General features: G+C 41.0%; 1 protein-coding gene across 1 annotated transcript; it reads left to right on the top strand.

The window, feature by feature from the left end:
• The first annotated feature begins 8,154 nt into the window (after window positions 1–8,154).
• On the top strand, window positions 8,155–25,823 carry LOC126178105 (histone deacetylase complex subunit SAP18-like). Its single transcript, XM_049924509.1, has 2 exons — window positions 8,155–8,372; window positions 25,580–25,823. The coding sequence occupies exons 1-2, from the start codon at window positions 8,155–8,157 to the stop codon at window positions 25,821–25,823; spliced, it is 462 nt and encodes a 153-aa protein (XP_049780466.1).
• Window positions 25,824–26,227: the final 404 nt, after the last annotated feature.

The raw sequence follows: 26,227 nt of genomic DNA, 5'->3' as shown, positions 1-26,227 counted from the left end.
ACACACTCACAGACACATCCATTCACCAACCCCCCCCCCCCCCCCCCCAATGTGAAATTAGCTGAGATATTTGGGACGGTACATTTTGACAACATGTTTAATAAAATATTTAAGCGGGCAAAATGTCCGCGGAATACTGTGTCTCCATGAATACTCGTCTAGGTGGCTTTGAAGTGTCGAAATCTGATGTTTCCCTTTCCCTATAAGACGTTTCACCGCTGACCAGTAACCCTCTATACTGTCTGTGTAAGCCCCTGTGGATAATGATCTAAATTCAATGTTGTAGTTTACTACAAGATGTTGATAACCCCTATCCCCTAAATCCCTATATGGAGAAAACCCGTGTGTTAATAACACTCTGCAACGTGATCTTCAATTAAGCTAACCAAAACTTCCTTACTTCCATTCGGTACTACTTTGAACACTACATCGTCACAATGCTGACCTGAAACCACTGCCCCCAAACCCATAATCCCATCGGAGGTTCCCCCCTCTTGTACTTCCTTTTGCCAAAATGTGATTCGTCAATTTCGACCATAACACCTGCCCCCCCCCCCCCCCCCACCCACCAACGGCCCCCTATATTTCATGTATTCCCCACAAACTTCCCTACAAAAAGAGTACCAGTCCACTACCGTACGCTTACTCACACGACATTCGTGCACACAGAGTCACACAGTATATCTTAAACACCAACCGTAAGCGATTTTCATAATGTCTCTCAGGGCGAGCTTAGATTTCTTGAACCACGTTCCCCTCCTAATGGATCGCCACAACCTATCTCTGCTGCACCTCCATACAAATAAGTCGTGAGTCCGGCGACAAGATACACTGGTGAGGCGCTTATGTTCGCCACACTCACGACATCAGACGTATTCAGCAATAAGACCACACATGTGCAAGAAACAAATTGTGGTCAACATGTCTTCGCCCATAGCTTGTCGCAAGTCATCAAGGTTCGTTGAAACAGGCAAGTCCATTCCTACAAACGAAAATAAGACACTAAAAATTGTTCTACAGTAAGAAACTAATAGTCCAAATTACCTCAATATCACTACGAATGACATTAAGCACCGAATGAATGAGAAACAACCAGTTAATTTAATTAAATCACACGAGGAATATTTTGAGCAATACGAGGGAGGAGGAGGAGGAGATTACTGTTTAACGTCCCGTCGACAACGAGGTCATTAGAGACGGAGCACAAGCTCGGATTAGGGAAGGATGGGGAAGGAAATCGGCCGTGCCCTTTCTAAGGAACCACACCGGCATTTGCCTGAAGCGATTTAGGGAAATCACGGAAAACCTAAATCAGGGTGGCCGGACGCGGGGTTGAACGGTCGTCCTCCCGAATGCGAGTCCAGTGTGCTAACCAATGCGCCACCTCGCTCGGTTTTGAGCAATACGAAGCGATCGCTTTTAGAATCACATTCAATTATTTCAATGTATAATGATACCGCTTATCCGGGACCTTCGACCATAAATATAATAGACTGGCCCTGATGTCAGTTTCGTGGCTCCAACATCTCTGGGCTAAAGTCACATGAATGTTGGCAAAACATGGTTGTTTCGTGTTGCGCTTATGGCTGTACTCAGCGTTTTGTCGGGGGAAATGGCATTACATTTCATGTGTGATTCTATGATAGTGCAGATGCGTTTATGGAAATCTGCTGACGTGACTTTTATATGTTTTTTATACTTGAAATAGAGTATCACGTAAATTAAAGTGTTGAAAGTGATGCCTGTAAAGTCAGACTCATACTACATTTTGGAAAGTATCTGTGACAATTCGGTTACAGAAGTAAGTATAACTGTTTCTCGTTCCTACTCATAGGTTCACTAAGAATGAAAACCGAAGGCAGCTTTGGATACAGGCCCTGAATCGGAGAAACTTTAAGCCATCTGCACATACGATGTATTTGTTAGATTTTATAAATGGTGCTGTGAAAAAATCCAGGTCAAATGTAGTTCTGACATAATTTTTCGCAAATAAAAAAGTAATTTTTGTTGGAAGCGTTTGGCAGTCAATTGATAAATGTGGTAAAATAAGATACAAACATAGGATGGCAGACCGCTGATTTGAAATCCCGCCACGTTTTGCCAACAGTCACGTGGTTTATGTTGGAGCCACACCAGCCCTATAGCTTCTGCACTGCAAGGCCGGTCTACTAGTATCTATGGTCGAAGTCCGGGACACAAAACTGTTTAATTATCTATGCCTCGAAGTGAAGACATTACTATCTATGACTAATGTATGACGTCATTGGTCAAAGCCGACGGGTTGTATCACCACCACCTAGAGACAAGGCCGCGGCGTGAAATTCATAGCAGGCCGTGACGTCACTCCAAGCGGGCCACCAGGTTGTGTTTCGAAGCGTTTGTTTATCTACACGTTTGTTGGATCGAGTGCTATATTCGTGCTTAAAACTAGCGATTACAGTGTTTACGTGTAGTGAAGCTACTGTGAACATGGTTTACAAGTGTTGTGTGCCAAAGTGTCGTGGGAATTACGGAACTCGACCGAAAGTAATGTTGTTTTCCTTTCCTAAAGATGCGAATCTGCGATGGAAATGTTTTTCAGCGATTCATCGGGACAATTTCCAACCCACTGAGCACACGAAGGTATGTAAAAACTATATACCTAGTACAATTATTATTTTTTTCTGGTGGAATATCTTGCATTTTGGATACATTTGACTAAAATTGTGAGCAAAAGTTCGCAGTAAATAGGCCTAGTATTCGTTATCAAGTGGCTTTATTTTGATTTTGAAAACGAAATATAAATTTGAGTCTCGTGTTACTTTTTATTCGTATTTAAATTTCTCTACAGTTCGTATTTTGTTACGCATTACCGATACGTTTTATTCTCTATTTGTGAGTGAGTGTTGTTTTTCACTCTCGCATTAGTTAGCATGAGTGCTAACGAATGTTGAAACTGCTGTTTTCATGTTTAAAAAGCGATCTCTCTGTATGAAGCATATCTGTTTTATTTTTCGATGTGTCAAACAACGGAACAAATTAATCTAGAAATAGGTTAAATTTATTATTGACGTTTTTAGCTTGACACATTGTCTCATTCCAACTGCTGCAAATGGCTGCTGAAGGTTTGTAGATTTTCACTGTTGACTTATGCTCAAAATCTGCCATATTTTTACAGGAAAGAAAATTTACATTACAATAACAACGCATAATTGTTTTTGTGAGGTGAGTTAAAAGTGATTGTTTGCTTGGGGAATGTACTCAGCTTTCCTGAGGGAGCTCTATAAACAGCTACACAATATTTATTTAGGATACTAAAGGCAGAGGAATTTAATATTATACACTGTATTAGTGCAGAATTTTTCAAGTGAGTGTAAATAATAGTTGTCTGGTCCAGAAAGAATGTACTTTATCACAGTGCATTTTTCACAAATGTACCTTGTTTTATCATGTATATCGCAATATTATTTACATCCCGCACTCGTACATTTTCACTGGCTATTGATAAGCCTTATGCAATTACATTACCGGTAGAAAAGAATTATAACCTATAGTTTTTGCTATATCGCGATTGATAAAGTTACTTATTTTAACCATTCGGCAAAGTACTCTCCTCTTTGCGTGGTATCATTTGCCAAGATCTCGTTTCGTTATCTCCAGCGGTTTACGAGATATGACAGGCGTTATGAATATTTCATTCCCGCGCGTTGTGATTGGAAGTGAAGTTGCTGCAGATGCTCAATTTTTTCGAGATTGGAAGCAGATATTGATCCAAAGTCTTACGAAAATTTCAAAACCTCATCTGTATTTCATACTCAGCAATAGAATGTGTAATATGCATCAAACACAAATTCATAGCGACCCCTATTTTTTATGGCAACGTTCTCAAATTTGATACTCATCTGTGAAATACCACAATAGTTATGACCATTATCGAAATGATTGGCACTTCATCATGAAGCTGCCATATAAAGCTAAAAGTATTTCAGAAATTAATTATTTTTTACGGAATAGGTTCTGTAAAACCGTTTGACACAGATTTGCAGGCCGTGCGTCTCGATTCTTTAAGCGCAGCGCCAAGCCAACCCTGGCCCGCTTTGCGTGACGTCACAAGAGCGTGCCGCGGCCTTCTCTTTAGGTGGTGGTGGTTGTATACCCTGCTTCACTAGACCCGGGAATCCAGGTGGGCGCAGAAAGCTATGTGCAGAAAGCAACGTGTTTTCTCAGTTGTGCGCATGACGTCACGGTGGAAGCAGCTGTGCCAAACAGTACACAGTTCGAATTGTGTGTGATTGTTTTTCTTGTGTTGTTTCGTGTTTGAAGGAGTATTTTGATTGAGTTCTTTCTTCTGAGGTACTCAGTCAACAGCGGAAACATTCGGAATTCAGGAGTGTTAACGCTTTTTGCTGTAATTGATATTTGATTCGGAACTGAAATAGTTAGTTATAGTGGACAGCGGAATCAACATTGTGCTCGTCAGCTCTATAGTTTATGGTTCATCTTGTGAAATTCTTATTGGAGAATCTACAAGTGAGTGAGAAAATTAATTTTTACAATGCCAGGCTGTGCTGTAACGGGCTGTTTTTCCTACAACTGGAGCACAAAAGGAACTGACGTAATGTATCACAGTTTCCCGCGTAATGAAACATTACAAAAACTATGGTTGTCGAAATGTTGTAGGAAAGACAGTGTAAATGTTGCGCATGCAAGAATATGTTCTCGCCATTTCGCAGGAACATATTACTTAAGGGATTTACAGTCTGAATTACTTAATTTGTCCCGAAAAAGAATGCTCAAGCCAGATGCAGTTCCTTCACGCAATTTGCCGTGCAGTAGTGCGACTGTCAATGTGTTACCCGCAACAGAAGATAGAACCAAACAGTATAAGAAACGAGAACTACATAAGAAATCTCTGGAAACTCTGGAAAAGCTGTCACCAAATAAGAAACATCATAATAAGAGCACATGTACAGATGACAGTTTTTTTTTCAGACACAGATAAAGTTACTTTGATGAATACTATAGCGGCTTTAGAAAGAAGGAATGCTGTTCTTACAAACAAGTGTGTGAAACTTCGAGCTCTTAAGTAAATTCATTTCAATGCGATTAAATGAATAGTTTCTGATTTATTTGAGCCGAGGTTTCGAATTTCAAGTGTGTGTCAGTGTGGTTGTGATCTGACATTTTACCGATGTGTGAGGCATAAGCTGCGAAAGAATATAACTCATCAGTTTTAACTGTAATATTTTAGCAGCAGAAAAGCAGTTTAGACATCTCATTTCTGGTATAAACAAAATCTACCGCCAAAAACTTGACGTAAACGCGCATGCCGTGTCGACTGCTTGTGAGCGCTTGCTTCCACGCTGACGTCACTAGGCCAGCCAATGGCAGAGCAGAGCGCTTACTGCCCAACCTTATTATTTAGTAACCTTGCGGGAATCCTAATACGTGGACAATTCTAGTGTCCGATACCACCCGTCGGCTTTGACCAATGACGTAATGTGTGATGTTATTTTGTTTGTGCCGCAGATTGCTGTCGAAAACGTTAAATGATTTCTCTGGATTTCCTCGTTACACGCGTATATTAAAAATTCGATGTAGATTGTTTCGTTTTCATCTCGTAATTTGTTTTCGGCATCTTCTGTTAATGAAAGTAGTCGTGATTTATAAGGTCTTGATATCTGACGCTGTTCGTTATGGATGAGTTAGTTGTTTTTACTGCGAAAATTCTGCTTCAGAAAATGAGTGACCGTAAATAAACTATAATATTTTTGCAGTCATTGGGCGTCATTGCTGAATTTTGCAAGTGCGGTGTCTGTGGAAATTAATGGTTTTGACAAAGTTTTTGTCATCACGAACTTCCGACGAATTCATGTGGAGGTGCAGAAAAAATATGGCTGAGCGGTTCTAGGCACTTCAGTCTGGAACCGCGCTGCTGCGACGGTCGCAGGCTCGAATCCTGACTCGGGCATGAATGTGTGTGATGTCCTCATGTTAGTTAGATTTAAGTAGTTCTAAATATAGGGGACTGATGACGTCAGATGTTAAGTGCCTTAGTGCTTAGAGCCATTTGAACCATTTTGCAGAAAAAATAACAGGGAAGGAGAAGGATTTCTGTGATGCAAGGCCTTTTAGATGAATACTGCTGGAGGAAGAGTATTCCTAAAGGTTATTGTTTATTTCTTGCATTTATGAAAGTAGTCAGCAAAATGTACAAGCCTCGTTTTGTTAGTTAGATTTCGGTGGGTCTGGAACTTTTTCTTGTTTTACGTTGCGTTTTTTTTGTTACTGTTTTGTGCCAGTGCTACTTTTTTGTTTCTCGGGAGGGAGGTTATCCAGTCGTTTTAATATTTTCTGGTTACAATGGTGGGCCTAGGGGTATTGCTGTGTCTTTGCCGGAGGGTTTATGTTATTGACTCGTGGTTTCATTTTTTTTGTTATTTTAAAATTTTGCGTCTGATTGAGGGCGGGTGGTACGGAAGAAATTACTTGGGTGGTACCTCATTCGTGCCAGGTAGTTTGTGTTTCTTATTATTTTGTTTCATTAATTATTCTGGATTATGCTTCTTTCGTTACAGTTTGGCCTTCTAACATTGTTATTTCTTGTTATGGCCTTATTTCGTTCTTGTCAGCCTCGATCTTTGAATCCTTTGGAAGTTCATATGCGGTAAGTTTCTCTTTATGTAGCCACTTTTATGTTTTCCTTTTCGATGTTTCTGCTACACTTCTTTTATTTTTACTGCCACTCGGGTCGACAGAAGCGTCCGATCCCACGCGTCGGCTCTGACCCGTGACGTAAGGGTGTTGTCGTGTGTGACGTCATGACGGCGCGGAGTTTGGTTTGAGTGTGGCTGTCTCCAGTTCTGTTTTATTTTGTTTACTTTTCTGATCTGTTCGTTCTATCTCGTGAGATTTTTTAAAATTAAAAACGCTTATTACTTATTTTAATGATCTGTTTCCTCCGATTTCTGTTTTAGTTTATTATATTTATCTTTCTGATCTGTTCGTTCTATCCCGTGAGATTTTTTTTAAAAGACAAAAAACACTAATCAGCTACTGAAGCATCTTTATCTTCTATGGGTTGCAGGGGTTACGACCCCTGGGGAGGTGGGCGGGTATTCATGCATGGCTGTCTTCACTTACACGTTGTAGCTACGCAAGGCGTCTAAATCTGTTTATATTTAGTTTTCCCCCACCCAAAACACCCCATTTCCCACGCTTGTCCCGTTAGTGTCATTAGGCTTCTTGTGGAAAGTGTGTGTGTTTGTTTTTGTTTCCCCCATATTTGTGACGTCATGGGTCAAAGCAGACGGGCGGGATCGGACGCTTCCGTATTTCCCTGCCACTCCTGGTGTATCCATTTTACTGAGTGTTATTTGGAGCTACTGTAGCTGGTGTGACATTTGGAGCTAGTGTGGCTGGTGTGACTTTCGTATCGTATTGTTATGTTGCTACGTTTGGTCATTTTTGCGTTTCATTTCTGTGCGTGTGCAGTAATGTGTGTAAGGCTTTTCATTTTTTGAAAGTCTAGTTGTTATCTGTAGTTCACTAACAAAATCATTTTTAAGCACGTTTCTGATATAAGATTTTTGTGCAACAAACAGTAATATTGGAATCGGTAACATAGGTTGCTTCTAGTTACCGATTCCAACTATTCATTATTTAGATCGTTTTTGCAGTATTGCAGTACGTGTGGAAAATGTAATGCAATATATCCACTCGTAATTGTCCGCGTGTTATTTATTTCAGTCATCTTCAACTCGTTTAAATGAAATTCGCGCGTAAATAATAGTCACGTTAAATATATTATTATACGGCATGCTACATTCGTTTATTTAAGAGTATGATCCGTTCCATTCATAGATTGTCCATTGCAGCAACTTTGCCTTACGTATGACGTCATTGCTCAAAGCCGACGGGTGGTATGGGACACTAGAATTTATCCAGTACCATCTGCCATGCACTTCAGTGGTTTGCAGAGTACGGATGTAGTATAGTGCAGATATCAATTTTTTACAGGATCAGTCCTGAAACTGGCTCATGGAACTCTTATTACCAGTAGCGTCTTCCCTTTTACTCTTTGACGTCGCGTTATTCTGCGAGCGTTGCCTTGGCTGTTTGGCTGTACAAGGAGTGGGAGCAGCGAGCAGCTGTTGTGTGTCTGAGGGGAGCAGGATGGCTGCCAGTTGCACGGAGCTTTGCGACTCGTGGTCTTCGTCGGACGGGCAGCAGCAAACGCGGGTCGACCGCGAGAAGACGTGCCCCATGCTGATCCGAGTCTTTCCTAGCGAGGGCCGGCACCACAGCCTCGCTTATTACCAGGATGGCGAAACACCAGTCTCAGAGCTCCACCTCTACTCCTGGATGGACGCCACGCTCGACGAACTCTCCAAGTAAGCCGCCCACACTACGTGGCACACTATTTTTGACACTCAGTGCTGTTGCACCTTAAATTTAATTTGCGCACGAAAAAAAATATAAAATACCTAGGAAATTGCAATTCTAGCTGGCAGCTTTGACCAGTGACGTAGTGAATATGTGGGTAGTATCGAAGAATGTTTGCCTATCGAAGTATGAAAGTCGTAGCTATTTTGTAATACCTTGATTTCTCACGCAATTGCTTTTCATCATGGATGAGTCAGTTGTGTTTACAGCGAAAATTCTCTTTGGGAAAATGACTGACCGTAAAACCACTATAAGATTTTTGCAGTCATTGGGCATTATTGCAGAATTTTGCGAGTGTAGTGTTTGTGGAAATTATATGATTTTGACAAAGCTTCCATCATAACGAACTTCCGACAAATACATATCATATAGAGGTGCAGAAAAAATATATGGAGATCTATCCGCAGGAAGACCTGGTTCGAAAGATCGAGGTTGAATTTAGAAGTAATAGTCATGTTAACCTACTATTTTTGGTATCAATATTCTTGTAAATCTGTCATCCATGAATCAGGGGTTTCGTGTGGCACTGTAGTTGACTGGTTTTCATTTTGTAGAGAAGTTTGCGTCGAATTCGTAAAGTATAAGGGATCTTTGGGGGGGGGGGGGGGGGGCGGGCAGAGGTTACAGTCGAAGTAGATGAGTGACATTTTGGAAAGAGAAGGTATGAAAGGGGGCATAATGTTGTTGGGCTTCGGGTTTTTGGAGTAGTAGCTTCTGGAGGGGATTGTGCTGATGTTGTATTTAGGGTCGTACCAAATCATACTAAGTAAGTGTTGACATCATTAACAGAAGAATATGTTGAAGAAGGTTCCGTAGTCACGTCGAATGGGTTTGCTTCGAGCAAGGGGTTGGGTGAAAGGGGGTTATCATCATTTGGTCGTGAATAACAGTATTCAGTTTAAAGCTTACAAGACCCCCGTCTTGTACCAATACTATCGAGGGGTATTGGGAGGCTGTAAAATCTGTTTCGGCGGGAAAAGAGAAGGATTTCAGTGTGGTAAGCCCATTTGAAAGAATGCTGTTCTAGCAAGAGTATTCCTAAAGGTTATTGTGTGTCTCTTGCGCTACAGTCTGGAACCGCGCGACCGCTACGGTCGCAGGTTCGAATCCTGCCTCGGGCATCGATGTGTGTGATGTTCATAAGTTAGTTAGGTTTAAGTAGTTCTAAGTTCTAGGGGACTCATGACCTGAGAAGTTAAGTCCCATAGTGCTCAGAGCCATTTGATTTTTTGTATCTCTTGCATTTATGAAAATAGTCAGCAAAATGTAGAAGCCACCTTTTGTTACGTAGGTGTTGGTGGGTCTGATATCTTCTTGTTTTACGTTGCGTTTTTTTCTGTTATTGTACTATGTGCTTGCTACTTTTTTGGATTCTCTTGGGGAGAGAGGAATTTTTTCTGTCGTTTTAATATTTTTTGTTTACAATAGTGGGGAGAGGGAGAGGGGATTGCTGTATCTTGTGCCGGTGGGTTTTTGTGATAGACTTGTGACATCGTTTTTTTAATTATATTAAAATTTTGCGTGTGGTTGAGGACCGGTGGTAGGGAATAACTGATTTGGGTGGTGCCTCTTTCGTGCCTCGCAGTTTGTGTTTCTTTTTAATTTCTTGATTAGTTATTCTGGATAATGCGTATTTCGTTATAGTTTGACCTCCTGACATCATTATTTCTTGTTATGTCCTATTTTGTTCTTCTGGTCACCCTCTATCTTTAACTCCTTTGGAAGTTCATATGTGCTAAGTTTCTTTTTTTTTGTAGCTACTTGTATGTTTTCCTTTTCGAAGTTTTTACTATATTTCTCTTAATTTTACTTTCATTCCTGATGTATCAATTTTTCTGAGTGTTATTTTGGGGCTACTGTAGCTGGTCTGACTTTCGTGTAGTATAGTTACCGGTTCAAAGGTTTGGTCATTTTTGCGTTTTATTTTTTGAGTGTGCAGTAATGTTTCAAAAGATTTTAATCTTTTGAAAATCTAGTCGTATTATGTAGTTTACTAACAAGATCGTTTTTTAAGCAGGTTTCTCATTTGTTATAAGATTTTTGCGCTTGTAATTGCTCTTTGCACTACCGCGAAACAGTAATATTTTAATCGGAACATAGAAGTGACTCCTATATAGGTTACTTCGACTTAACGATACCAGCGATTCGATGGTTTATTACTTAGATCCTTTATGCAGTGCGTGTGGAAAATATAATACAATATCTGCATTCGTAATTGCTCTCTGAAGTTTTGCGAAAAAGTTAGTAATATTGGAATCGGTAACTAGAAATGGCCTCTTCTATAGGTCAACTCTAGTTACAGATTCCAATATTTGCTAATTTTAATTGGATTATCGTTACTTGAGTTCCTGCCCTGTTTAGGATTTACTGTGTTCGTTCCTCCATATTTTACGTTAGTAATTCGTATTTGTTATAATGCGCTTCATTTTCCCGCTGTTCTGTTCTAATTTAATTTCTCTCCGCCCAAAACCACAACTTCCCTGCGCTTCTCCCATTTGAATGAATAATCAATAATAGAATTAAGGTAATTTTGCAATAAGACGATTTCACCAAGCGCTATACTGTAACACAGTTTATGGTACTCTGTGCCCCTCCACTTGCATAAATTATGATAATAAAACTAATTAGACACAAATGGTTTACACTCCGGTTCTTGTTTCTTACGGTTATCTTCAACTCGTTTACACGTAATTCGTGCGCAAATAATAATCGCGTTAAATGTGAATATTATTTTTCGCATGCTATATTCGATTGTTTACGAGTATGATTCATTCCCTTCATAGATTTCCGATATGCAGCATCTTTGCCTTACGTATGACGTCATTGGTCAAAACCGACAAGTGGAATCGGGCATTAGAATTTATCCGAAATCGGTAACTAGAATCAATGTATATAGGGCAATTACAGTTACCTATTCCAATATTTGTTACTTTTTGTGAATTTTCGTTATCTGTGTATGGGCTTTCTTTTTAGGATTTCTGTGTCGGTTTTTCCACATTTCATACATCTGTTTCATATACGTTATTATGTACTTCATTTTCCCATTATTGTGTTGCATTTCAGTTTCTACCCGCAAAAACCCCCACTCTCCTCCAGTAGTCTCGTTAGATTCAATAATTATTATCATAAATCAACACTATTTTATAATATTACTTCACTGTGCGTTATACAGCAGTAGAATTAAAGATTCTCTATACTCGCATAAATTACAATTTATATCTATTTAACACACACACACACACACACACACACACACACACACACACACACACACACACACACACACACATATATATATATATATATATATATATATATATATATATATATATATATATATATATATATATCGTCATTTCGATATAGTTCGTAGTTAAATAAATAATCGCGTGAATTGTGACTTAATTTTATCGTATGCTTCATTTGATTGTTTATGAATATAATCTATTGCTTCCAAAGATTGCCTCTCTGTAGCACCCTTCCTTGCCTTTGCTATGACGTCATTGCTCAAAGCAGACGAATGGATTTGGACACTAGAATTTTTCCCGAGAACTTACTACATCGGAAAAAAACAGTTCAAATTAAAACTGTTATGATCAATTACACATAAATAAGAGAAACATTTGTTCGAACTGTAACGAATCAGGTATCGTAGAAAGTAGTTCAGCAGCTGTAGTGGAGCCATAGATACGCTGTACGAAAGAAAAACAGTATGTATCTTACAGATATCGTAGCTAGTATTGGAAAATACTCTTGAAGTATAGAGCTAAAATGGAGACAGCGTACGTAGTTCCAAATAGATGTACTTATCAGTATTAAATCGAAATTTTAATATAACAAGAAGAACTTTAACTATTGACCGGAAAGCTCACGAACAGCGTAGGGGTGGTTGTCGTGCAGTGCTACGCTTTTTAGATTTCACCTCTTACCAGGCTTGTAATGGAAGTTTAACGTACTTTTTTAGTAGATTTTGAAAATTTCCAAGGTGCAACATAGTCTTGCACCTAGGAGCAAATATTCTATTCAAATTTAATAGTCCGTGTGTTACATTATTACTCTGCAATACACCAATAATCGATACGTGAAATCAAATTAAGCAGAAGCTCTACAAAAACGATTACAAATTACTTTTTGAAATAGAAGCTGTCGACAGTAATACAGATTCCACTTTTCGACAGAGAGAAAATTGTTACACATTAAACAAATCCAGTTAACTTGCAAATATCGCGTGTTCCTCGGTAAAAAATACCTTCCGTTTCAGGTAAAATTTTGAGCAGGGTGGTTAAGTATGGCTCAACCATCCACTCATTATGTAATTCATCTTAAAAATATACAACAATAAAGAAACTACAATAACCAGAATATAGATTTTAAGGGTAAGTCCCGTCGACATCGAGGTTATCAGAGACGGAGCACAAGCTCAAATGTCGCCAAGGATGGGGAAGGGAATCGTCCACACCCTATCAAAGGAACCGTCTCGGTATTTGTCTAGGGCGATTTAGGGATATCACGGTAAACCTAAATCAGGATGGCTGTATGTGGGTTTGAGGCGTCGTCCTCCTGAAAAAAATAGATTTAAAGTGATAAAAGTGTACTTGCTGTTTTGTTAGGTATTTTCGACATTCCCCTGTTTCCGAAGTCGCGGAAACCGAATATGGCTCTGAGCACTATGGGACTCAACTTCTGAGGTCATTAGTCCCCTAGAACTTAGAACTAGTTAAACCTAACTAACCTAAGGACATCAAAAACATCCATGCCCGAGGCAGGAGTCGAACCTGCGACCGTAGCGGTCTTGCGGTTCCAGAGATGCAGCGCCTTTAACCGCACGGCCACTTCGGCCAAACCGAAGAGTATAGTGCAAATTTTGTAGAATACTCTTTTATATGACAACATTCCGCACAATATATTCCTTATCCCCCTTGTAATTACAGATCACGAAATTTACAGATCGATATTCTCTCATTGGTTTCCGATTCATTATTCGTCGTGTTCACTTCCAGTCATTCACCCCGTGAACAGTTACCAACAGCAGTACGCGACATAAAAGCCATCGACACCGGAAGTACACTTCTACCTTTGATGTACTATGCAGTTATTACATGTGTAGAACTCGTAATATTTACAAACGCAGAACAAAACACAACCTCATGTCTCACAGCAACATGAAAAAATTTAAAAAAAACGTCGGAAGCATGTTTATGCCGGTCTCTACTGCGCGTTCCTTAATGCGATTCTAAAACATGTCACCAATAGAAACAGCGACCAGGAAACAATATTCGCTCCTAGGTACACTTCCAAGTACAACACTCTCCCCCACTGATAAATGCAGCGTTCAGGTGAAAAGGATTTTGTAATACAACCTGTAGGTTTTGCGCTGCGTCAATGCCACTGCGTCATTCCACGCCAGATATTTAGAACTAGAAGTTTTCAGTGAGGGTGGCAAAGTAATATGCATTACGTTCTTTCTTCTTCTCAACGACTATAGCACTATTTCTGGTAAGAGTTACGTAGGCGTATGCCGTCTCACTCGCCACTCACTGCATTATACGCACAGTAAGCAACAAAATACTTGTCAGAGATTTGAATATCTAATTACACACTTCTAAATTTTCTTTAAAGTTTTACTTTTTATAAAGAAACGTTCTTTAAATATGGCGCGAACGGTGGTTTCCCTGTTCTGTACTAACTGGTAATTTACGATAACGTTCATTTTGCATTCAGTTCCGTTACATTCACCATCTCACAACAAAGTTCTCACCTTCCAAACCTATGTTGAACCTCTGGTTACGTTACCGATCAGGCTGTCACCAGTACCATGATTTTGGTGGACGCTTATGTTTCTATTACAAGTAATTCAAGTGGCTACTGTGATACGCAATTAATAACTAAGGAACCGAAAATACAAATGCACAATTTTGTTACTGAAATAGTCATTTTGTAAAAACATTTCTTATCAATACACTTCTGTGTATAAATATACTTGTCGACTTTTCCTTCATTGTAGTCAAGCAATGTACTGTACCTCGATCAGAGAAATATGGCTATAGATTTTAACTTGAGATTCGCAGAATTTCTTGGAGCAAATCTGCCTGTTACATGTAAACTAGAGCTGTATGTCTGAAAAATGTTTCCAGCTGATAACTTTGTAGTCCCGCTGCAGAGCCGGCAATCTCTGTATATAAAGGCTATGCCTTGATAGACAGACTGCATGACCGACAATCATCCACCCGAAACCGCTAACGATGGAAACTTGAAATTTGGAGAAGGTGTGGATCTTATACTGTAGGCGACGTTTAGGAATAGATTTTTCGAAATACCAACCGTAAGGGGGTGAAATAGGTGATAAAGGGTTTTTTTGAAAAATGTCGCTATTAATGAAATTTTGAAGCCAGTCCTAAGAAATTTGTATTGGCTTCTTGGAAATATGTCTTTCACATTTTTAGTAATTTAACTCTTTGTGGGTAGAAAAATGGTTAAAATGGCTCTGTGTACTATGGGACTTAACAGCTATGGCCACCAGTCCCCTAGAACTTAGAACTACTTAAACCTAACTAACCTAAGGACATCAAACAACACAGTCATCACGAGGCAGAGAAAATCCCTGACCCCACCGGGAATCGAACCCGTGATTGGGGGTAGAAGTATTTTTAAGTACATCGTTATTAAAGAACTACTAAAGTATTTTAAAGCTATATCAATGAACAGTACTATTTGACTTCTCAGTTACAAATAAAAGGTACATGTTTCTGTTTCTGGAAACTGAACTGCTAAGGAGCATGAAATAGGGGATGAGGTTTTTGTCAAAATATTTTATTATGAAAGCATTTTTAAAGCTGAAGTTGTAAAAATTTAAATTTGTCTTCTCAGTTAGAAATAAAAAATATACATGTTTCACTGTCTTTGAAAATTCAACCCCTATGGTGGTTAAACGGGAGGCTGAAAGTTTCTATGGACATATTTCACTGTGCAAGAATATTTAAAGCTAAAGCTATGAAAATTTGTATTTGACTTCCCCATTAGATATAAAACACACGCTTGTCACTGTTCTTGGAAATTAATTCCTAAGGGGGGAAAGTAGAGCGTGAAACGTTTCATGAAAATATTTCGTTGCAAAACCATTTTTAAAGCTAAGTCTTTGAAAATTGCTGTTTGGCTTCTCAGTTAGAGATGAAAAAAATACGTGTTTCACAGAACTACGAAAACTGGTATTGGATTTCTCTGTCAGAAAATGAAAAGTACGTGTTTCAACATTTTTGGAAATTAGCCGCTAAATAAAATAGTAGATGAAAGATTTTTTAAAATGAATAATTACTGAGGAACTACTAAAGGATTTTTAAAGTTCAAAATGGTTCAAATGGCTCTGAGCACTATGCGACTTAACTTCTGAGGTCATCAGTCCCCTAGAACTTAGAACTAATTAAACCTAACTAACCTAAGGACATCACACACATCCATGCCCGAGGCAGGATTCGAACCTGCGACCGTAGCGGTCGCTCGGTTCCAGACTTTAGCACCTAGACCCGCTCGGCCAATTCGGCCGGCGATTTTTAAGGTTACTTCTTTGCCATTTGATATTTGACTACTCGGTTAGAAAGTAAAAAATACCTGTTTCGGTGTTTCTGGAAATTCAACCCCTAAAGGAGTCCAGTAGGGAATGGAAACTTTTAATAAAATATTTCTTTACATCAAAAAACTCTTAAAATTAAATTATGAAAATTCATTTCATTTCTTGGTTCGATACAAAGTAACACTTGTTAGGGGAAATTTGTTAGAGGATGAAGGATGCTGTAGAAGTATCTACACAAGAACCCAAAAGGCATGATTAACTAAAACTTTGGACTCCAGATATCACAATCGCTTTTTGGTCAGAAGTACATTCGGAAAAGAACATGCTTATATGGCATTAATTAGCGTGAAGAGCTTAGGAGATGCTGCAATATGCAAACAACATAAAATTGGATGAAATAAAAATAAAACATACTGTCTACGCGAGAGAAGCAACGGGCGATATGCTAGTTATGTATTATGGTTAGGAATGACGCGACATTTATGCAAATATTAGATTTTATTATAAGAAAATCCCTGCCAAATACCCTATTAATTCCACAGGGGTCGTGATGGGTTATGAAACGCAGAAAACGCACGACGATATGACGTTTCCCTGATGCTGGCTACATAGGTCTAGCGCGCACCGCCTCATTCATTGAGCCACAGATCAAACAAGACACGCTGCAGAGCGTCATTTCCATCTTACCTCGACGTTCCAGGCGGCACCTACCCGCAAAACTTTTGGGTACAAGTTACTTGATAGTAACCCACTCTTCCCACACCTTCATACTTTTCATTTTGTTTCTATGTAATACGCACCAAAAGTCGATGGTAATTTTTCTGTTTAATACAATGTTTTTTTCTGAGTTTTCAGTTTTATTCTTAAAGCTAGTTAGATATAAAGCGCATGACGGCAACGACGGATTCATCACAGAATTATAAATCGCAGAACCTATCACCCGTGAATGGTTAACGAGTCTCGATGACTCGCATTAAACATGTTACCAACGAAGATAGACTTCCGATTGCGCCAAGGGTCAATGTGTCACCATAACTAAGATTTCGGAAGTTGGTGGTGGTTTAAGTGTAAAGTGCACCGTCACATTCCAACACGATTCTCCTGCTCTTGTGTGTTTTTGTGATATTCCTTGTGCGTTATGCACCTTTCTACATTATTAAAAACAATCGGAAACACTAAAATAGTTTATGGATAACTTAGGTGTTTTACGAATAATGTTCCCCAATGAACTTCGGGAAAGCTAAAAATAAACTTAATGTAGGCACTTTCTATTCAAACCAGATAGTACTCAAAACCTGATGAAACACGACAGCTCCAGCTATGAGTCGTTTGTCCATTATGTTGTTCTTCACCGCAACATGCCAGCGCTTTATAACTAGCTGTTGTGAGGTTCAAACCTGTCGTATGTTGGTATAAACCAAGGTATTGCTCACTCATGCTGTGGCAAGTTAATTTTTGGGTCCTGACATTGTTCATTTAATGTGAAGCTTGTCGATTTAAAAAATTTTTACCTTCCTTCGCCATTGCAAAATTGTATGTGGCATCGATCAAAACGTGTCAGGTATTGATTTTACTTCATTGTTTTATTACACCATTAACAATTTTCATTATCCGTGTTGGAAGCTTTCCGATTCCATTGAAATACTTAATCGCTGCTATCTTATCTGTAAACTTTTCGCGACCCTCTCATTCATGTTGGGAGCCGTGTCTCTATTGTGTTTTACATGCTTAGTAATCGGCATAAAGATTCAATTTATGATGTGCATTTAAGGGCGCTCATTAACACTCACCGATGTTCTACCATTACCTACTTCAGTTCATGAGATTCCACTTAAAATCAAACAAAGGTTGCACTGAAAATGGGAATAATGTGAGCGAAGTAAAGAATAGTATTACATCTGTAAAAAAAGTAAAGTAACGTAGGTGGATGACTTTAATGTTTAAATATCTATCGCAATGTCAACTGCAATGAAGAGACAGATGAACATTACCACGTGCAGCAATCGGGGAACCCGCAGCAACTCGATATTCCCGGACAGGAACTACTAAATCACTGAGACGAAACAAATTAGACACACATCAAAGAAGTTTTGCATCACCTCGGTTCCGGATCCTTTACAGAAAATTGGAAAGAGATCAATGTAAACATCATTTCCGTCCTTTTTATTGATCATGAAAACCACACATTGCATTTTGTACCACCATACATCGAGACCTTCACAGGTGGTAGTCCAAATTGCTGTACACACCAGTACCTTTAGTACCCAGCAGTACGTCTTCTTGCATTGATGCATATCTGTATTCTTCGTGGTATACTATCCACAAGTTCATCAAGGCACTGTTGGTCCAAGCTGTCCCACTCCTCAACGGTGATTCGGCGTAGATCCATCACAGTGGTTGGTGGGTCACGTCGTCCGTAAACAGCCCCTATCAATCTATCCCAGGTATTGTCGATAGGGTTCATGTCTGGAGAACATGCCAGCCACTCTAGTCGAGCGATGCCTTTATCCTGAAGAAGTCATTCACAGGATGTGCACGATGGGGGCGCGAATTGTCGTCCATGAACACGAATGCCCCGCCAATGTGCTGCCGATATGGTTGCACTATCGGTTGGAGGATGGCATTCATGTACCCTACAGCCATTACGGCGTCTTCCGCGACCACCAGCGGCGTACGTCGGCCCCACATGATGCCCCCAAAACAGCAGGGAACCTCCACCTTGGTACACTCGCTGAACAGTGTGTCTAAGGCGTTAAGCCTGACCGGGTAACCTCCAAACACGTCTCCGACGATTGTGTGGCTGAAGGCATATGCGACACTCATCGGTGAAGAGAACGTGATGCCAATCCTGAGCGGTCCATTCGGCATGTTGTTGGGCCCATCTGAACCGCGCTGCAAGGTGTCGTGGTTTCAAAGATGGACCTCGCCATGGACGTTGGGATTGATGTTGCGCATCATCTAGCCTATTGCGCACAGTTTGAGTCGTAACACGACGTCCTGTGGCTGCACGAAAAACATTATTACACATGGTGGCGTTGCTGTCAGGGTTCGTCCGAGCCATAATCCGTAGGTAGTGATCATCCACTGCAGTAGTAGCCCTTGGGTGCCCAGAGCGAGGCATGTCATCAACAGTTTCTGTTTCTCTGTGTGTCCTCCATGTCCGAACAACATCGCTTTAGTTCACTCCGAGACGCCTGGACACTTCCTTATTGAGAGCCCTTCCTGGTACAAAGAACAATGCGGACGCGATCGATCCGTGATATTGACCGTCCATGCATGCTTGAACTACAGAGAATACGAGCCGTGAACGTCCTTCTTGGTGGAATGACTGGAACTGATCGACTGTCGGGCCCGGTTCGTCTAGTAGGCGCTGCTCATGCATGGTTGTTTACATCTTTGGGCAGGTTTAGTGACTTCTCTGAACAGTCAAAGGGATTGTCTGTGATACAGTATCCACAGTCAACGTCTATCTTCAGGAGATCTGAGAACTGGGGTGATCCAAAAGTAATTAACGAGCAAAGGCGCATGTCAGGTCGAAGCGTATATCTGAAGGATAAAATGAAATACAATCTATAGCACTGAAAGTTATTTCATTGATAAAACTTGGGATGTAACGGTATATTTGCCAACTCATGTGTGGACTGACATAAAGTCATAAACTTCCACAAGATTTCTCTAATAACGTCTGTTTGTCGACTAGATACGCTATCACTGCACTATCTTGTCAAATTATTGACTATCAGTCTCCTGAATCTGTTCGGCTCAGCTGGATCTCTGTACTGTTGAACATGAATTTGAGCATAACATGCAGAAACACAACATCTATTCTATAAAATTCACAAAGATAATATAAAAGGTTCACTAAGGATCATAACATCTATGAGTTAAGATGCGTTTTCTTTTTAATCAGGGATACATTCGGAAAATATATTTTTACGGAATTTCAGTCTCGCCGTTGTTATTATCTTAAAACTGCGAGATATACCATCGCCATGTTCATTGTGTCATGGATCAAAATCTTTTCGAATCCCATAGCTTTCTGAACCTATGTATCGAGGTGTTCTCCATAAAGACAGCATTCTCTGACCAGACCATCGACGTAAAATAACACGAGGAATAATTCAGCTGAGCAGCAAAATTAGGTAATCTGGTGTATTAGTGCACACCAAGAAATTGTTGGAACTAAGAAGTTATGGTACTGGCATAGCTCGTCGCATGCTCTACTGCGTATTTTATATAATTTCGTAAAGGTTTCATTGGTGTTCATGTAGTCTGACAGCAGTGATATTCTGTTAGGAGATTTCATTTTGAAGTCACACTTATTTTGAACGTAATTAGTATCGTCAATATTATACGGGTTTTTGGAGTATCCAGAAAGGTTTGAATTATGTTTAGTAAGAAAGCATAACATAAAATGCCATCGGCAGCACTATATTAAAGCACTTATTACAAATTGTCTAGAGTACTTAGTCTTCCATGGTTGTTTTGCATAACCCTTTCGTTCAGTTGAAGGTATCCCTACGTACCACAAATACGGCTTTATCGTTGGTCTCGCCAATCTTAATTGATGTAGGCCCCTCCATTGTTATCAGTCATTCTTATTTTTTAGGCGTTCCCAGTAACTGACTGTTCGTAAAGATTGATATAAATATACTGCCGCCGGCCGGAGTGGCCGAGCGGTTCTAGGCGCTGCAGTCTGGAACCACGCGACCGCTACGGTCGCAGGTTCGAATCTTGCCTTGGGCATGGATGTGTGTGATGTCTTTAGCTTAGTTAGGTTTAAGTAGTTCTAAGTTCTAGGGGACTGATGACCTCAGAAGTTAAGTCCCTTAGTGCTCAGAGCCATTTGAACCATTTTTTTATACTGCCAAAGGTAGTTCTGTACAGCGAACAGATAAATGATAATCGTGAATTTTATTTGAAAACGTTAATTTTTGTAATTCAGTTCTTACCAAAGGATGTATTTCTTAATGACTAAGAAAAAACTTCGGCATAAGAGGCGTGTTTGTTGACACTGATATCTAGTAATTTGCCCTCTGTGTAATTTATGTATTGATGTCAGTGGGGTGGGGTGGGGAGCGGGGTTCGAGCATGAAGGGGAACGCCTCCCACTGTAGATAATACACAGCACCGAAGAGCGTCCGCTTACACGATGGCAGCCCCTTCCCTTCCCTCCTCTCTCCTACCAAGTGCATCTTACAACCTTCACCATTACTACTAGGCGTATTGCTTCTCCTTTTTAACCACATGCGTAAAAGCTGAACACGACAGATGTTAATCAAGACTAGTAAGATTAGCATTTCGATAAATGATACGCACCATCTATTCAGACTTCGAGGGGAGGAGGAACTGATTACCTTGTAGTTAAATCGCTTTAAACCACCATCATCTAACAAGGTTGTTGAACAACACATACGCTACCATTAGTCTTTATGTTCTAAAACTGTCTCTAGCAATATTGTTAACTTAACGTGGGCAATTAGCCACCTCAAAAACGAAGTGCCTAGTGGGGAAAAATACATTATTTGGTCAACAGTAGTTTCCACACATTGCCTGTAACACACAGGCTGTAACCAGGCATGACTTAATGTTACTTACTGCAAAATACAGCCATCGCCTGCCTGTAAAAATCCTGTGGTGAATTTGTTGAGAAAGTGTTACTAACCTCAAACATGATGTAACACGAATCTTGCTTCATCTATTCGGACAATTCGACTGTACTTTTTTCTTGGCCACTTTGCGAAGCAGTTGATTTCATATTTTCGAGGTCTTTCATTTTAATATGGACCAATTATTATCGTCTGGTCCTGCTGAAGTCTCAGTTCATGGTGTAAGTTAATTTACAGCATACCTATGTCATCTACCGACAAAGCGAGTTTCTAAAAAATGTATAATTACTCTGTGCTAAAAACCACTTGTCTCCACTAACATTATACTCTGTTGATAGCTGAATCAAAATCTCATCTAAGGATACAGGTTGACATATACGATTGTCTTAGGACATGGGAAACTGTCCTTCGAGCCTTTTCTGGGATGAGCGGATCAAGGCGAGGGTGAGGGGGATTTTGCTTTAAATTCCTCAGTTACTGCTATAACATAGCACGATTAATATAATTTGTCATTCAGTTGCGAGATAGAGCCAACCACCTTATGGCAGTGGTCACACTAGTTCCCGTCAGATCACGGAAGTAAGGCGCTGTCTGACTTGGCTAACACTTGGATGGGTGACCATCCGGTCTGCCGAGCGCTGCCGGTAAGCGTGGCCAATTGAGGAGCTACTTGATGATAAAGGTAGGGAGAGCAGTGTGTTGACCACATGTCCCTCCATATTCGCATTCTGTGACGTCTGTGGGATGAGGATGACACGGCGATCGGTCGGTACTGTTGAGCCTTCAAGGACTGTTCTGACGGAGTTTCGTTTTAGTTGAGAGATATGGTCAACGTCATCAGTCAGTGTCATCGGATTCTCTGCTGGCACGGTCCTGTGGCAGTGCGTAGGCAACTTCATACACTAAGATTCCTGCACCCTACGTCACCATCATCTTCACATACTGACGCGTAATTTCGCGTGTCTTATCTTCCTCGTCATGACCGGTTTTAGCATCCATTGCTGGATATAGGACCCTTCCTACATCTGTCCGGTCACATTTGTCTTCTTTGTATACTCTCAAGCAGTCTTCATCTACATCTACATTCTGCGGGCCGACGTATGGTGTGTGGCGCAGGGTATTTCATGTACTGCTGCGCATTCTTCCCTTTCCTACTTCAGTTGCTGATGACATGGGGTAAGACGATAACTGGTAAGGTTGCATGTGAATTCGAATCTCTCTAATTTTACAATCTTGGTGTTTCAGAGAGATATACAGGTACATAGGAAAGTACGCTGGAAGGCTGCTGACAATAAATCACATCGTGATGCACAACACCTCTCTTGTAGAGTCTGCCACTGGAGTTGGATGAGCATCTCCGCGGCGCTCTCCGCGCTCACTAGACGATCCTATGACGAAACGAGCTGGTCTTCTCTGTTTCCTCTGGACAATTCTATTTGATACCTATCTAGACTGAATTGCAATATTAAACTATCGATCTAACGGTGGTTTTGTAAGCTATGTGCTTTATGAGTGTATTACAGTTCAGAAGGATTCTCTCTTGTGGTGTCACCGCCAGATACCACACTTGCTAGGTGGCAGCCTTTAAATCGGCCGCGGTCCGCTAGTAAACGACGGACCCGCGTGGCGCCACTGTCAGTGATTGCAGACCGAGCGCCGCCACACGGCAGGTCTAGAGACACTTCCTAGGACTCGCCCCAGTTGTACAGCCGACGTTGCTAGCAATAGTTCACTGAAGGATTACGCTCTCATTTGCCGAGACGATAGTTAGCATAGCCTTCAGCTACGTCATTTGCTACGACCTAGCAAGGCGCCTTTATCCTTTACTAAGTATTCCATGCCTGTACCCTCAGACCGATGTACACCAATTATGGATTAAAGTTAAGTATTCCAGCAGCAACGTACCTTATTGGCTATATTAATTACATTGTCCTGTTCCAGACCTCACGCCAGCCTGCGTGAGCTTAACGCGTGCTTTTCGGCTACCGGGTATAGTGGATTGGCTGTCTGGCCAGTCCACTACATCTCTTACGGCTCTGTGATCTGCCTTTAATAAGATTTGCTTTAGATCTTTCATCCACAAGAAATCGGTCCGTATACTGTCCATACTACCAGACATTCAATTTATGTGACTGCTGCAGCAAAGTACACGCTCTAATTCGTCCGAAAAGTGGTCCGTTGGTTTGAGGTCAGGACTCTACCACAGGCCAGACCATTACAGGAGTGTTGTCCACAGACCATTGCCTTACACATGGTGCTTCATGATGGGGTGCATTGTCACAATGAAACAAATAAACATCGTCTTCTAACTGTTACTCTACTGTACACAGTCACAATGATGTAAAATGTGTTGATAGGCTTCTTCGTTTAGCGTTTTCTTAAGGGTAATAAGGGGAGCATACGCTAACGAAGAAAAACACTTCCATATCTTACCACCAGCTCCTCTGTATTTGTCTGGTGGCACTACACATGATGAGATGTAATGTCTGCAGCCACTAGTTGAGCCCAAATCTTTCCATCGGATTGACACAGGCTGTACCGCGATTCATCACTCCAAATCACTCATTTTCAGTCATTCTCCGTCCAGTGGCATCTCTCTTCGCGTCACGTTGTGTGGCTGGTTGGCACTGCCTATAGAAATGTGTGGCTTATGAGGAGCTGCCCGACTATTGTATCTCATTCTTTCTAGTTCTCTATCCACCATCATTGTGCTATCTGGACTCCTGATAGGTCTTCTGAACTCACGTGTGATTCCCTCCACTGCTTTCAGGCGATTTCCTGCAACCAACGTTTGCAATGCTCGATGGTTCCTGTCCGTACATGAGATCTGCCTGATCTTAGTTCAGATGTTATTCCTTCGCGTTTCCACGTCAAAGTCACATCACCATTAGGCAATTTGGGCAGCTTTAGAAGGGTGGGAATATCTGGTGAATTTGTTACCCAACTAACATCCAATGACTTGTCCCCGTTTGAAGTCACTGAGCTCTCCCGACGAACCCATTATGCTATTACTACTTCCTTACTGACAACGGTTCTAGGCGCTTCAGTCCGGAACCGCGCTCCTGCTACGGTCGCAGGTTCGAATCCTGCCTAGGGCATGGGTGTGTGTGATGTCCTTCGGTTAGTTAGATTAAAGTAGTTCTAAGTCTAGGGGACTGATGACCTCAAATGTTAAGTCCCATAGTGCTTAGAGCCTTTTGAACCATTTTTTTACTTACAACAGAATACTCCCAGCTTTCTTTAACACTGGCAGCCCCCTCTCCTGACACCTACTGGCCAATCCCGCATTACATAGTGGTGCCTGGGTAATTTTGATAAGATATGTTACACCAGCTGATATATTCCTCGAGCTGGAGTCCCATCCACTATGTCCTTTCTTATCACGAGGAATATTTTGGAGAACATCCTTCATCCGTCGCTCATCATTTTGTCTCACTACATGGCCAGTCTATCTCCATTATAATTGCGTCACTGACACAGCTTCTCTTCCTATCCTATCTTATCCGTTTGTTTGTCTTCCTGACCCTTCGCCACGCGGGGTAGCCGCGCAGTCTGGGGCGCCTTGCCATGGTTCGCGTGGCTCCCCTAGTCGGAGGCTCGAGTCCTCCCTCAGGCTTGGGTGTGTGTAGCTCTTCAGGCTTTCCCGGCGAGATCTTGACATGAGGAATAATCGGGTCTACTGTGACACAAACATCCGGCAGTAGACCCGAATATTCCACATGGGTGTGTGTTTTGTCCTTAGCGTAAGTTAAAGTTAGGTTACGTAGTGTGTAAGCCTAGGAACCGATGAAGTCGGCAGTTTGGTCACACAGAAATTTACCACAAATTTCCAAATTTCCTAACCCTTCTTGCTCCGTCCAACACGAATCGCTCCGTTGCTCGATGGGCTACCCTCAGTTTCTAAACTGCACAATAAGGTAGGCGTTTGACACCCGTTAGTCCATAATGACGTGTGTGTGGGGAATGTTGCGTGCGACAGGTGCCTGGCCCGATTGATGCCAGACGTGGCGAGCGACGGCACACACCTGGTGTTCGCGCGCGTCTTCCCCGACAAGAGACCAGAGTCCGAGCCGGGCAGCTACGCGATGAAGGAGGTGGGCGTCGTCTGCTGCGGCGTCGCGGGGCTGGACGACGGCAAGACGCTGGCGCAGGCCAAGTTCTGCCCGGGGGACTTCCTCGACGTCGCGGTCTTACCCAGCCGCAGGCCGCGCTACTCGTACTGACGTGTTTCAAGCGAACACTCGGTTACTGGATTTTTAAACAACTTGTATATTTTCGAAGTATATTTTAAGTGAGATTTACTTTTTAAGTCAAACGTATTTTTTAACTAAGATGTATTTTGTAAGGTAAGATGTATATATTTAATATGATGTATCATTTAGTAAGATTTATATTTTTAGTAAGATGTATGTACTATGATGTATATTTTAAGTAATGTATATATATTGGAACGCCATTTATTCAACAGAAAAATATTTCCTTGACGATATTTTTTTATACTTTTATTTAGCTGGATGTTACCGTGGTAGCTTGATAAGTGAAATAAATACCTTGTTTTTGGGAAAAAAATCTTTTTATAACCTCAATACATCCGGTCTAGCTAGATACCAATAATTATTTTCTTCAG

The sequence above is a fragment of the Schistocerca cancellata genome, chromosome 1 (genome assembly GCF_023864275.1).
Source record: "Schistocerca cancellata isolate TAMUIC-IGC-003103 chromosome 1, iqSchCanc2.1, whole genome shotgun sequence".
Lineage (NCBI taxonomy): Eukaryota > Metazoa > Arthropoda > Insecta > Orthoptera > Acrididae > Schistocerca > Schistocerca cancellata.
The sequence above is the reverse complement of the archived record's forward strand: the minus strand, read 5'-3'. Positions and strand labels throughout refer to the sequence as shown.

Coding starts and splice junctions, on each gene's coding strand:
- LOC126178105 (XM_049924509.1), top strand. CDS start 8,155: ATGGCTGCCAGTTGCACGGAGCTTTGCGACTCGTGGTCTTCGTCGGAC. Junction 8,373..25,579: donor ACGCTCGACGAACTCTCCAA/GTAAGCCGCCCA, acceptor TGCGTGCGACAG/GTGCCTGGCCCGATTGATGC.